At 33.3% G+C, this 14,415-nt stretch overlaps 1 protein-coding gene across 1 annotated transcript in view; it reads right to left on the reverse strand.

The window, feature by feature from the left end:
- The window catches only part of LOC117160532 (uncharacterized), a 72,734-nt gene that overhangs the window by 13,544 nt on the left and 44,775 nt on the right, over positions 1-14,415 (reverse strand). The window contains exon 4 of the mRNA XM_033341345.2: positions 5,190-5,362. Coding sequence (XP_033197236.2) covers positions 5,190-5,362 — 173 coding nt within the window. The remainder of the gene's footprint in view (positions 1-5,189; positions 5,363-14,415) is intronic.

Raw genomic sequence — 14,415 nt, forward strand, 5'->3', positions numbered from 1 at the left:
TACGAGAATTATTCATAATGCAGAATTATTCGTGTACGCTCATTGATGCGACTGTAACTTTCTATTCAATTTTTATCCGTAGTTTCGCTTTTCTTCCGCATCCCTAGCTGTCAAACGTTCAGCGACCCCTAGTTTTATATCTTATTATGTCTTATTACTTTACGATAAATAGCTACGTAATACATAATTCACATATTTATGAATACAATTAAAGAAATAGGACCTGTCGTTGACCAGGGACTTGTTTTATCCACGTACACATTATAATTTGATATACGTTGTAATTTTTATGCCTTGCATATTTTATACGTTTCTGCACTCTATGCACTTTATGTTCATGTTTCAGAAATGTATAAACGTTGGCTAATATTATTAGTAAAATTTTATAAATCGGAAGTTACGTATCTTAAGTCGATATTTGGTAATTTTATTTAATTCGGTAATAAAGCAAATGAAAGTTTGCGAAAAATTCTACAAGTTACACTTTATTTTTCTATATAATTTGACGTGAAATTATAAAGTTACGAATGAACAGTTTATAAGTCAGAAATTGTGAATCGCGAATTCATAGATATTATTAGGTGGTAAATCGTTATATACGAGAATTTAGATCAGGATCTAATTATTATGAGCAATTCAATTCTCAATTATAATTTAATTCCTTCTACGGTTCTTCGCTTTCGCAAGAATTTCTTCTTTTACTTTACTCTGGAACCATTCAATTCCACATCTTACGTATCATTCTATACTTGCAGTAAAGTATAGTAAAGTGAAAAAGAAATCGGTTATATGGAAGTATATTTTGCTAAAATGTCATTACTCAAACATTATGTAACTAATAAACTTTCGAAAATGCCGTCAATTTTTCATCATAGAACGTTAAACTTAAAATTAGAAAGAAGGTAGTAAGAAAGTGTTACGTACCACAGCAAGATATCAAGAACCAAGAGAAAGGACTGAATTTCGTATTAAATATATATTTTTTTTCGAGATGATGAAACGCAGTTACTAATTTTCTATTTTCTTTTTTCGCGGTTATTACGGTTTCAAAAATATTTCACGAAGATTTTGATTAGAAAAATAACTAAACAATGAGATACTATTTAAGTTCATACAAATATGCAGGTACATAAAAAGTAAGATTAACGTAGTCATGCTAAGTCCGAATAGAAGTTCAAACATACCGAAGAATCAGTAAGATGCAATACAAATCAAACATCTTTGTTTGTCTAACTATTAGTAAAAGACTGAGGATAGTAACATTTATTTCCTACGCTTCGTAAGTTCAAAAACTTCTGCATTCTCAAGCTATATCACTTTTAAAACTGAAAATGTTATTCATATTCGGATAGAAATAGCAATACGCACATAAATAATCATTTTACGTCATTGAAATTAATGGGAAAAAATATAATTTTGCGGTTGTGAAGAACATATATTATACGTGTTTTTAGCAAATGGTTACTATATACTTGCAACGTGATTAATACATAGCTGTGTACAACTTTTAAGTCATTCTCAAAATACTAACTTAAACAAAAAATAGAATAATATCGGTTCAAAATTACGAGTATTTTATTCTCTTACATTATACTGTGAGAAATTAATTGAATTTTAATATAAACCTTTAATTAAACTGTTTTCAACAGTGTATATTTTATTTTTTAATCAGCTTTCACAATTTGCCAATAATATCTTCCAATCAACGTCAGTACCAATGAATTTCTCTAAAAAACCACATTTTGCAACATCGTTTCAACTGACAAATCGAACGAAGCGGTTACAGTGGCCGACGAAAATATTTGAATACTTACTACAGAAAATTTCCATAAATTTTCATAAATTTTCATAATTGTACAGTATAAATGATTTATACGTGTTATACGAAATTCTTCGAGATCTCATTAGCACTGCAATGAAACACGACTATCGTACTTACATTGCTAAAATTTGAAACGAATCTGAAAACCTATTTGGAAATTGCAAGATATTCATTACAAGCATACGCTTCACAAAAATAAGCAAATTATTCGAGTACTCGCTGTCAATTACATCAGCTATCGACTATGTTAGTAAGCTGTATTTAACGAGACCATCTTTAGCATCTGTTTGCAATAGAAGTCTTATACAGTGTCTTGTTACAGTGTCAATGGAATTTCAAAAAGTTTCATATAAAACACATGATACACTAATAAACATTTTCTGTGGCAAGTGTTGGAATATTTCTGCGAGCCTCTGTATATAAACCATACCGAGAGAATATGCAGGAAGAAGCGTTCGATCGCGTGTTTCCCTCGCGCAGAAAAAATTCCTGATCGGAATTGTTCCGCTTTGTCGGTGAACGCGTAATAAGTCGAAGAGGACGGTGATCGCAGGTGGAATCGCTTATTATTCGCGCGGACGATGGCGCAATCGATACTCGACGAGGGACTCTCTATTTCGTTGGCTCGCCGCTCCCTCTGGCATGCTAATTCGCCGTTTCTAATCCTCGCGAGCATGCCAACGCTCGTCGAAATGGATCTCTCAGTTCGTAGGTCTAGCTCGTACGTCTAGCTCGTTCCAATTTTCACTTTCCATTCGCGATACGGAAAGTGGTTGTGACGGATCTGGGGACGATCGTCGAGGACCGAACTCTCTCGAAGAATCTTTGCACGTACGCTCTCGCCCATAAATTACGGGACACTAATTACACGCTAATTGCAGTGAGATACACTTGTAACAAAATCTTCGATATATAACAATTTAGACTTTTCTTATAATACACGCGTTTCTCCTGTTACGTAAAATGTTTTAAAAATTGTATCAGCACTGTAATGAGACACGAATGCCGTGATCGTATTGGTAAAATTTGGAACCAATATAAGAGTGTGTATGGAAGTTACAAGACGTTTGTTGCAGATGTTGTTAGTAAAAAGTCGGAGAAGAGTCGTCTGGATATAATTTCTTTATTTAGAGACCTCTTATTAGTAATCTTTGTTACAAATAAATTATATCGCATTTACGTTTGTAAGGATTAACATCTGCTTTGGTTGGTTGATGTAATTGAAAATGATCTTTCTTTGATATACATTCTTTTACTAATTCGATCAATTAAAAAGTAGAGAAACGCGAAAAAGATATTTAAATATTTTCACAAACTTTCCTTTCCATCTATTGTTATCTATGCTGTCTCTTTGTGACAAGTGAAAAGACAGCTAGAAAAAATATTAAGAAATTTACAGAAAATATTGCCTAATTGGTGATTTTGACTTTTGAGAGGTTCAATTAGAGAAATTTTTGGTTACAGGATGACCTGGTTAACACCACTAATTTAAGCTACTTAAGCCTGTACTAACAATAAATGTGCTAAGTGATTCGTAGTTTATAGACAGTAAGATATGCAAGATAGTACATATAATTCATATTTCAGTGTGAAAATATATTTCCTATATTTTTTTGATTGTAATTAGAAAAAAATGTTAGATGAAGAAAAAGAACGCTTGAAACGAACTATAATGTCTTACGATCGTATTTCTTTTGTAAGTACAACAAGACAGGACAAACTAAATTTTGGGTTTATAAGTTTGAGTTTGTAATTCGTTTTCCGGTCATTAAAATCATTAGAAAATATACAAATTAATTAACTGGAAATTATTATCTGTATTAACGTATATCTTATTTAAATAAGTTTATATCTTATTAGAAATTATTATCTAACTTTAATAATATCCTGTCTTTAATCATTTTTGTGACGCATAATGTAAGTAAATTACACAGGGCGATCATTAACAAATTTTTGAAAACTATTTAATAGTTACGTAACTATTGACATTTAAAACTTTCTACGCATAATTTTTATGATATCTTCTGTGATATAAAATATCAATAATAAATTATAATTTCTCTCGTATTTACATATAGACTAGATTTCTCAAAGTTACTTAGAATACTTCTCTCTATTTTAATAGCTTCGATTATAGCATTGTATACGAAACTTTTTTTTTTACTACATATCTGTCAAAAAAAAAAAACAAAAAAAATAAATAAAAAAACATAAGCTATATAATTTCACGTAAAAATCTTCTTATATCAAAATAGAGGTTCTTTGATAAATTTGTAGTAAAGAAGATTTATTTTACTAGTTTTTTTCCTACAGTCTAATTATAAATATCGGATGTCATTATTAATTAACGCACCTAATTAATTTGTTAGCGTAGCTGTTGATAAATTTGGTGTAAGATTCTTCTAGTATGATTACGCATACCGAATACAACAAAAAATACAAAATTGACATTTCAATCTCATTCATCGTACATTTTATGCGAGTTTAAAATTATGCTACAGCTTGAACATTCCAAAGTATCGATTAGAAAATTTAAGAAAAACAAAAGGAACGCTATACTTTATAAAATGCGAAGAAAATGAACGAATCTCCATTTATCGATATGCATATATTCAAGAAAAAATTTAATTATGAAATTAAATAAATAAAATTATATAAAATAGGAGTCTATAGGGAGATTGTTTTGTTTTATGTAACAAATATCATCATCATTTTATCATTCTATTCTACATTGCGTATGTAAACCACACGCATCGACATTAATTCCACTTCTATAAGAGAAAACTTAACAAATTACAATCAAATATTTCAATCGCTAAAATTTCTGAAACAAACGAATCCTTTGCAGGAATTATAAAACTCAACGTGTGTTTTCAACTGGATCCTTAAGTCGTGTTCACATTAGGCGATTAAATTGAAATGATCAAGTCGTTCATCCAAAAATAGAAGAACGTGCTATTTTCAGTTGGACAACTCTAAGTCATTTTGATTTGTTTAACACTGTGTTTGCCCAGGTGAATTTGCACAACTTAAGGTCGTCGATTGAATCGCTCGACCAAAAATTACCTAATGTGAACGAGGTCTTAGCAGCTTATTATAATGATAGATAGACCTATAAACAACTAATTATAAAGCTAACTAATATAATGTAAAATAAATAACGATAGTTGTATGAAAGTATCTAAACGTGCTTGGTCAGATTAATTTGCAAAAGATGATAGCTGTGCAAATAATATATTTTTACTGTTCTTTTTCCTCATTCTTCAAGTTAAACGTTCATGTAGCGTTCGTATTTTTTTTGATATCCGATTTGAACTATTTTATTCACGCTTCGGTATATGTATTATTCATGAACATAATTACTTACCATCAGCATATACCGGCGGCAGTAATTTCAAGAAGGGTGCACCACGAGCACCCCAAACAGGATGTCGTATATTGTTACAGGCACCAGAAGGTGTCCTATACTTGCTCGGCGGGCAAGGTCTATCCGGTATGATTCTGCAGGGAGCATCGTTCGATTCTGGCCTATTTTGGTACCTGGAAAAAACAAAGGATTTGTATAAAATAAATCTTATCAATCAAGTCCATTTTTATTTGCACGAAACAAATTGAAAAAAGCTGAACTAAATTTATTAGAACGAATCAACATAGGTACAGGAAATTATTTTTGGTGTACTTATATCGAGAAAATTTGAGGAAAAGACGAATGCTAACATAAGTTACTATATATATCTTTATTTTCTACAAAGCAGAATGTATAGTTTCAAGGAAACGTTTAATTGCTGATAAGTTTATGAAAAATACTAAATCTTATAATTATTACTTTAAAACAAAACTTATGTAACGTATGTAAACCTACGATTAGTTATTAGATGTTCATTACATGTACAAATATTCAACTTTCGATCATTAGAAACAATGATAGATAATATTTCAAACATATGAGATTAGAAATAATTAATTAGAAAATTAAAATAAATTAAAATAAAAAATAATGATTCACTGTAATTCTAACAATCATAGAAATTATGGTCTTCTTTATTCACGTCAATAATACAAATTCCAATAAAAAATATTCTACGACTTTAGAATATACAGGGTGGTTGGTAACTGGTGGTACAAGCGGAAAATATAGAATAAAAATTTTTATTTTTTTTTTTTAATTTTTCCATCGAGATAACGATCTACAGTGAGATCCGTTATAACGAGACGTGATAAAATGCACGCGTACCGAACGAAAATTCAAAGACGATTTTCTCGAAAACAAAGTCTCAAATGAAAAATTTTATTGTATATTTTCGACCTCTTTTTTCGCGTAGAATCACCCCCCCCTTCCGCTTGTACCACCAGTTACCATCCACCCTGTATATGTCGGGTTTGTCGGGTTGGCGTTAGTCTTTGGGGCGCGTTGCGTATCTTCATTAGGACAAGCCATCGCAGTTGTTCAATGGAGATTATATTTACAATTATATGTACAAGTGTTGATTTAACAGAGTTTGACAATCAAACGTGGTAATTAGGCACTCTTGATGTTAAAGACAATGTTCTTAGGTTCAATAACGAATCCACGGTCAACGGGGAAAACTCTTTGTACAATTGAATATATTTTGAAACACAAAGTGACGTTAGCTGTGACGCACGGTATCTTTCTGACTGACTGACAAGACGATGCGTGCAAACTCTCCAAGGTGATCGCAAGAATAAAAGACTGATACGATCGCATTTGTCAATTGCATATTGACCGGGGATATCGACAAAATTCCAGGCGTCGTTACTAGGCAGACCCGCGTAGAGCCGACATTGCTCCTGCCCGGGGATTGTTCGTTAATACAGCGTGTGTCCTTCGATATTGGTACTTCTTCTGTTAGGTAAAAACATTCATCCCGTGACCGTGGCTACGTTCGGCGACCAGTTGTGTCACCTCGCGCCCAAGCCCACTGCCACAAATCTCGGGCAAACATAATCAGATCTTATCGCAACAACTACTTCTAAGTTCTATTATTTAAGTACAGCTACAATAAATGGTTTAGACCAAAGTATCGGGGATCTCCCCAAAATTACAAAAGAAAGGACCGATGTCCTACATCTCCGACATATATATAGTATGTATAAACGCATGCAGTTGTGACCAAAAGAGATTCTCCTTTTCATCAACCCATCACTACAAACTTCCTATCTACGGTACAATATTCTCTCCATCCCTTTCGTGCCGGATAGTCGTTTAATTTTCGCGGGTGATTGCGCAACGTCGTTTCCAAGGAAGCTAGATATTCGCAGAGAAAACTGCAAAGCATCGGCCGAATTAAAACGGCAGATTAAAAGCGCATCAGCTTGACGAAACGGCCGGAACGTTGCAGCACATATCCTGAAACCGCAAAACGTAATTACCGTTCAACCTCGTGATACCTTTCGCCGAATTGGAGAAGGTGAATTGCCCGATGCGGAAAGTGAATCGCAATTACAGTTAAATCGCGAATTATGTCGCGACACAGTTGCGAAACTCGACTTGGCTGCTACAGTTACTCGCAGAAATGGAATTATGTGTATAGCTATATATCTAGGTAATTATGAAAGTATTTGTTTAACTCTCAACTCTCCTTTTGTGAAACGTCGTTGATTGTATTTCAAAATTATATATTTCTTTGAAATATTCGTTGAAATTGAAATTAATCATGTTGAATTATTTTATGATAAAATTTAGACAGATTCGTTGTACAGAATAATTCACGTAACTGGAACAACCCATGTCAGTTTTTCGACTGGAATTATTATTATTATTTTGAAATTGTTCTTTTTCGAATTTTATGAATTAAATTTAACGGTGAAATGGAAATAACGTGTATACCATGTTACAATGACTTATAATACAGTAAATCAGATTTCTTGATAGGGTGTACCAAACTGTCGATTTTTCACGATTTTTCAGGCATTTCCGTTAATCTGACACAAAAATGTTTCGAATAAAAATGTTTCAATCGACTACAAATTACTATATAGGACGTCCCCGAAAAGTTCTTTTTTTTTTTTACAAAAACTCAGTCACTTTGTCTTTCTTAACGACATTAAGTCGAGTTTTCTGTTACGTTGTGGCGCTTCCACTGGCATAAAGAATCGAAGTACTGTTTTTATAACAGGAATTGTAATCAAATTTTACAACTGTTACCGAATACTTTGGGAAGTAACTGTATATTTGCCAGCGTTCTGCAGAGGAACGTGGAATTACGCCAAAACTTGAGCAATATTCGAGTTTTCGGAAAGTTTGCAGCAAATTTCGTTTCATATGACTCTGGCCAACGATTATTTGCTCGTAGACGCAAAAATGTGTTTGTCTTCAGTTTTTAAGCATTCGATAATGCGACGATAATATGAAAATAATGATTCAGTTTAAGAATGTGGATTTACGTTGGTAAACAGGGCTGTACGTCCAAAATTTTTTGTTTACTTGCTCGTGGTTTTAAATGGCGTTTAATCTTGGGTAACAGTGGAAAGATTAATGGTGTTTTTGCAATTAGTGATGTTTCTTGTGATTTACGATACTGTGTATTATGGAACATGTATCCCATACGGACAGTTTCGTTGTTGCAATTTAAAGAGATTTATTGTATCGAGGCCTTTTAGAGAGTTTCTATTAGTTAAAGTGAAGTGTTTCGTATATTGATTGTATATGACGTTTTATACGCAATATTTACCTTGGTCCATAATTTATATCGCTGAATCGTGATATGAGAAAATACGATTATCTCATTTTGTTGAGCGCTACAATAAGACTTTTCGAATAAGTCACAGTAATTGTACGTAATTGTACAGTACAAGGTATTGTCTCGTTCAATTCTTTTCTCGCTTAATATTTTTCCTCACATTCAGTATCTAATAAAAATCAAAATAGTTTCCAGATATCAACTTTGTACAAGAGCAAGTTTTGAAGAGAGTAGTAGCTTTCAATTGAATTTCTTCACTTTTATATTAACAGACAATGATGTGAGATTATTAAACAACACTTGTCAAGTTTATAATTTTTATAATTTTGTGAACATTTTGTTACAACGAAACATATTGTAATAAAAGACATAAAATGTACATCGTAACTTCCAAATGTCATGTGATTTTTATAATATTTATAAAATGGTCATAGAAATCGAACTGGTGGAATTCAGAAGCTCATACAATACCAGTAATTCTCAAGTGAAAAATTATATTCTAAAACGAGGTCTCTCTAACGATAAAACTAGATCTCAGTCAAAGTACGCCAATGTGTAATACTCTTTACAATGAGCTCTGACAGGAATAAATAGACGTGATTGTGAGTGCTAAATTTATTATATATCGAATCCTAATTCAATTTCTTCCCATTAACAATGTTATTAACATATAGCTAATTTACTATCGTAAAGAATCAAGAGTCGTTAACAGTACCTCTAATTCTCATTCCCAACTTTCCTACAATTAGTCCAAATAAAAAATTAATAACATAATGCACGAATCGCGAATCAGCCACAATTACAAACTAAAAAGCTCCGTCAACGAGATCAAAAAAGAAACGAAAGATACAAGACGTTCGAAAATACCATTGTTCTACTGCCTTCAAAATTCAATTCGCGTACCTTATTTCTCTTCTTCCCACAACACGTCCAAATTCAACAAACAGAGAACGAACAAACGAAGCAGCTTCGCAAAACAAGCATAAAAGGGCACTGCGAACAAAAAGGAAGTGTCGAAGGAACAGAAGAGCAATAAACGGACGTGACGAGGCTTTCCAGTAGGTCGGCCAGTCCGGCCTCCATCCTTCTTGCTCTATTTTCTTGCTTTTTCTCGCGGTAACTCTGCCACGAGCGAACTTTTACTTTCATGGCCGAGAAAAGGAGTGTCGGTTGCCGGCGCGTCCTTCCGTGGCGGCATTTCAGCCACGAGGAAGGTTTCTCGTCCGATCATTACCGGTACTATCGCCTTTCCTCGGCCACAGGAAGGTGGCTGGCCGCGCATCGACGCGCGCCACATCGCACGCCGCTTGCAAACGAATATGTCAGCAGGAATAAGTCGTGCTTTTCGTTATTTTATTATATCTTATTCCCCGATCGTCGGTTTGCCTTGAAGTCTCTATATTTCTAAGGATCCTTAAGAGGGGGCTAAGGTTGATTCGTACAAAAATAAGGCATGTTAGTAGTAGAGAAAGTAGAATTGCTCATAACTTGCTGCTGGATCATCTGAAATCAAAAAATCAAAGTTCATTCGTTAGGTAACAGTTTTCCCCAGGTAACGCTGGGAGGGTTTTTCGAAATTTCAATTTCTCTCTTTTTTAGATCACTTTGAAGAGACAATTAGCCGCAAATTTTCGCAAAATCGGCTAATTTATCCAAAAAAGTGAAAAATTGAAATTTCGAAAAATTCTCCCAGCGTTACCTGGGGAAAACTGTTACCTAACGAATGAACTTTGATTTTTTGATTTCGAATGATTCAGCACCAAGTTATCAGGGGCACCGCAATTCTACCCTTTTTCCGGGACACGTCCGAATAATTGCTGCCATTGCCGTATTTTTTAATATTTCTCCGTGAAAATTTTATACAATATTCTTCGAATGTCATACTTTAATGTACTATTGGTTTTAATAAAGAGATTTTAACTGTGTCGTCACAACTAATTCACAAAAGCATGCCTTATTTTGTACGAATTAACCTTAGCCCCCCCCCCCTAAATAGAACGTAATCTATTTCTGGGTAGACTCTGGATGTTTATTTGATCGAAACGAAATTTGATCTTCGTGTACATTCGATACAGGAGGAGTTTCACGATTCTTACTTTCTGTGACGAACATTGGAGAAATATTTTTGTGCGTGGTTTTATTTGGAAAAATGCCTAGAACACACAATGGATAGTTGAAAAATATTAAAAAAGAATGATATACATTCATCGACGTCTGCAGTGATTTGTCTGTTGAAGCAATAGAGCCTATATAGAGATTTCTTTCCTCCTCAAAATGTTATAAATAATCCTTTAATTCGATGCATTGAAACTTTTTATACGTGCGTAAACATTCGCAGTCTACTCGCAAAAATTATGAAAATACGATGATGTTATCAATTTGTATTGTTTCAAAGACTACCATTTTTCGGTCGATGTTCCTTCTTCGGATAGAAGCTGATATTTACACTGAACTGTTTTAGATGCCATACATTTTATAGAGGAATAATTTTTGCAATGGAAAAAGATCGTGAAAATTTAACGAAGATACTTCTGTTTCTCCTTCTAGCGTCCGTTAATTTCGCGAAGCTTAAAATGGTGAATTACATAACGAAATAGAGATTCTTGAAGTTTTCTTGGTAATTTTCACATTGACCAAATAATTAACGTCTTCATCGATTGCACGTCTATCTCTTTACACTGTAATATGTAAATCCCAGCAATTGCGATACAGTCGGCGAGTGACAAAACAATATAAAATACAGTTAAAAACGTAGAATAAAATCTTTTCGTATGACTCTTCGTTTTCGAGAAAATTGAGCTGGAAAATTGAACTTAAACTTGGCTGATTACCGACTACGTACGAGCAAACAATCAGCAGATGATTATTCTGCATGCAAAAGATAAGTAAAAAATGTGGAACAATATTTTTCCGTTTGAGACTTCATCTTCAACAAAATAAGGTTTGAATATATCTAGTCAAAGAATTTCTAAATTTATTTTTCTCGTGATGGAGGCGTATAACGGGAAAATTTTATTCCACGTTATCGACTTATTTTCACATGCAGAATAACCTCCTGTCAATTATTTACTTCTGTCCAGTCTGTAATTAGCCAAATTCAAGACAAATTTCGAGATTCGATCTTTTCGAAAACGATGCGTCATACGAAAACACTTTATTCTATACTTTCGACCCGTTTCGTCATCTTATTGTCAGTCTTGTCACGATCGCTGAGATATTCTGTAATAATTATACAAATCTTCCATAATTATAAATCAATTAAAAATCAATCGGTGGCCGCCGCGTCGATGTTGCACCGATATGAAACGCAAAGACCGCGATCGTCGTCGCAGGGCTTCCTTCCTGGCTGACCGAGAAATCCGTTAGGCTCATCGTTTCTTTCTCCGCAAATTGTTGTTGCAAGGTCGGTTTTTCTTGCTACCGATAGAAAGTCGCTACGGTTGCTTTAACTCCGACCGACAGGGTCGTTTTTTTGCGCTGTTCCTTTCGGTTTCTGTGGCTCCTTTGGATGAAAAAGCTCGTAGAAATATGTATGTGTGCGTTTATGTTTGAATTGATCATAGAATTCTATACACACCTCGCACAATTTAATTTTGTATAAGTTTCGCTTGTGTAAGATCCACTAGAAATCAGCCTATTTTATCGCAATTCACGCGCGACGCTCAATAAACTCAGCTTACGATTGCCGAAATTTTCATCAAATACAAAATTATTCGTCAAAAATCCGTTATTAAATAGAATACGAGGTTCAATATCCTTTCAATTAACTTATTCTACTTGATATATTTGGCTTGTCGGATGATTGCAAGATCTATAATACTTTGCTATTTAGCCTAAACTATACATAGCTGAAGAACCTTCAGAATATTTGAATATCAAGTGAAAAAATTAAAATGAAGAACACAATTCTATATGCAATAGCATTCCTAAATTAATAATACGAAGCTTACTATCTTTTACATTTACAAAATCATTCAACGTAGCTGATGATAAATAAGAACAATAAATAAAAAATGAATAATAGACAAATAAAATATAATATAAGATATGAAATTAGGAGGAAAATGTAGTAGTAGTGAAAATTAGAGTACACATAAAAACTTTATTCTCTACTTTTCGACTTATTATTTCATAATGAATATTCTATGCATATTTATGTATCTGTGGAAAATTAAAATGTGGAGAAGCATAGACAATGCACATAATATACAAAATATTTCAATTATCCCTTATAGTATTTGAAAAACGAAATAAATCTCAATTTACTTTCCCTTTCTTACGTTGTATTTATAAAAATTAAAATTTGCATAAACATGATGTACCATTTTTAGCACATTCAGTGCATAGTTCGTAAAAATAGGTATAAAGAATGTTTGAATATGTGTATAAAAATTATGAATTTCTAAAAATTGAAATAATCTTACTGCTCGTATCGTTTTTCATAAGAAAGTGAAACGGAGAATCCTTTGATTTAGTAAATTATTAAAATAACTTAAATTTAACGATCTCACGATGATTCTTCTCTTCTAAAAAGTCTCCCTCTTGGTGTACAGACAGAAGGAAAATACGAATTAAGAAGCAGATCTCATTCTTTCGATTATTCTTTGTTCGCAGGGAACTGTAGTTCCTCTAATTGATAATACTGGCATACGTCCGATACAGCTTCAGATATCGTTCCCGCGGAGCAATTTGTACGTACATAACACGCAATCCTTTACTGTGCGAAAGCGATTTGATTTATAACCATGCACATGCATCAGCAGGCAACTTCTTATTGTTAGGCATTTTACATGGCTCACATGACTCACGCATGAATTATACTTCCTCGTTGTTGTTGTACCATAAATTCCTCATGGAAAAATCGCAAATCGTTTCCTTTTTTTCTTATCATTTTTCTTTCCATTCTTCTCTTTTCTTTTTTTTTCAAAATCTTCTCCACGACGATTCAAACGTCCATTTCCTCGCAGAATAGAAAGTCACGGCGATTACCTACGTTACGTTAACTGATTGAACGGTTTGAGTGTCACGAGTGATTTATTACGGCTCGTAAAACTCGCACAGGACTTGCTTAAATACGAACACGAACCGATCACACTTGATATGTGTTATATTATTGCAACATTTGGACGTTTTAGCTGACACGAAGATTACTTGTTGAGAAAAATGAGTGATCTTAATTAAGGGCTTAAATGATGGCTTATTAACCTGTTGCGTATACGATCGAACTCGAAAAAGTGTTCGAAAAATGATTTTTTCAGAAATACCAACTGGATAGTTTGCTATAGGGTGCGAGAAGCAATAAGAGAACAGAAAAGTAATTTTCCTATTGCTTCTTTCGCTTAGAATGAACTATCCAGCTAGAATTTCTGAAAAAATCATTTTTTGGACTTATACAATATAGCATGTATATATATGCATGCTGTATATACTTAATATTTGATTCGGGTTTAATTTAAAAATGTAATTGTATATTCAATTACATCTTAATGCAAGGATTATGTAATTGAACATTACAATTTTTCTTTTCTTGTAATTATGATATCCACATGATATTCAATGAACTATATCTAATTATGGTATATATATATGTAGGAATGTTACATTATTAGTTTGTAGGTAACAGTATGATTTATACAATATCGTTTGCACTCACACAAAGTCGAATATAGTACTTCGTTTCACGTATTCGTTACTCACTATTTCTACGACACAACGACACAACGATCTTCACACGACAACGATAAATTCAACTCTGACTCTCCTAACTCTCGTTACAGTGTTTTCCATATTCAGTTTTTTCCTTAACATACCTTGGTAATGCTCACAACACTCCTTGACAACGTTAACGTATCTTGACAACGCTAATAAATAATTACCCCTCTCGCCACGTCC

This window comes from Bombus vancouverensis, chromosome 1 (genome assembly GCF_051014615.1).
Source record: "Bombus vancouverensis nearcticus chromosome 1, iyBomVanc1_principal, whole genome shotgun sequence".
NCBI classification, from domain to species: Eukaryota; Metazoa; Arthropoda; class Insecta; order Hymenoptera; family Apidae; genus Bombus; species Bombus vancouverensis.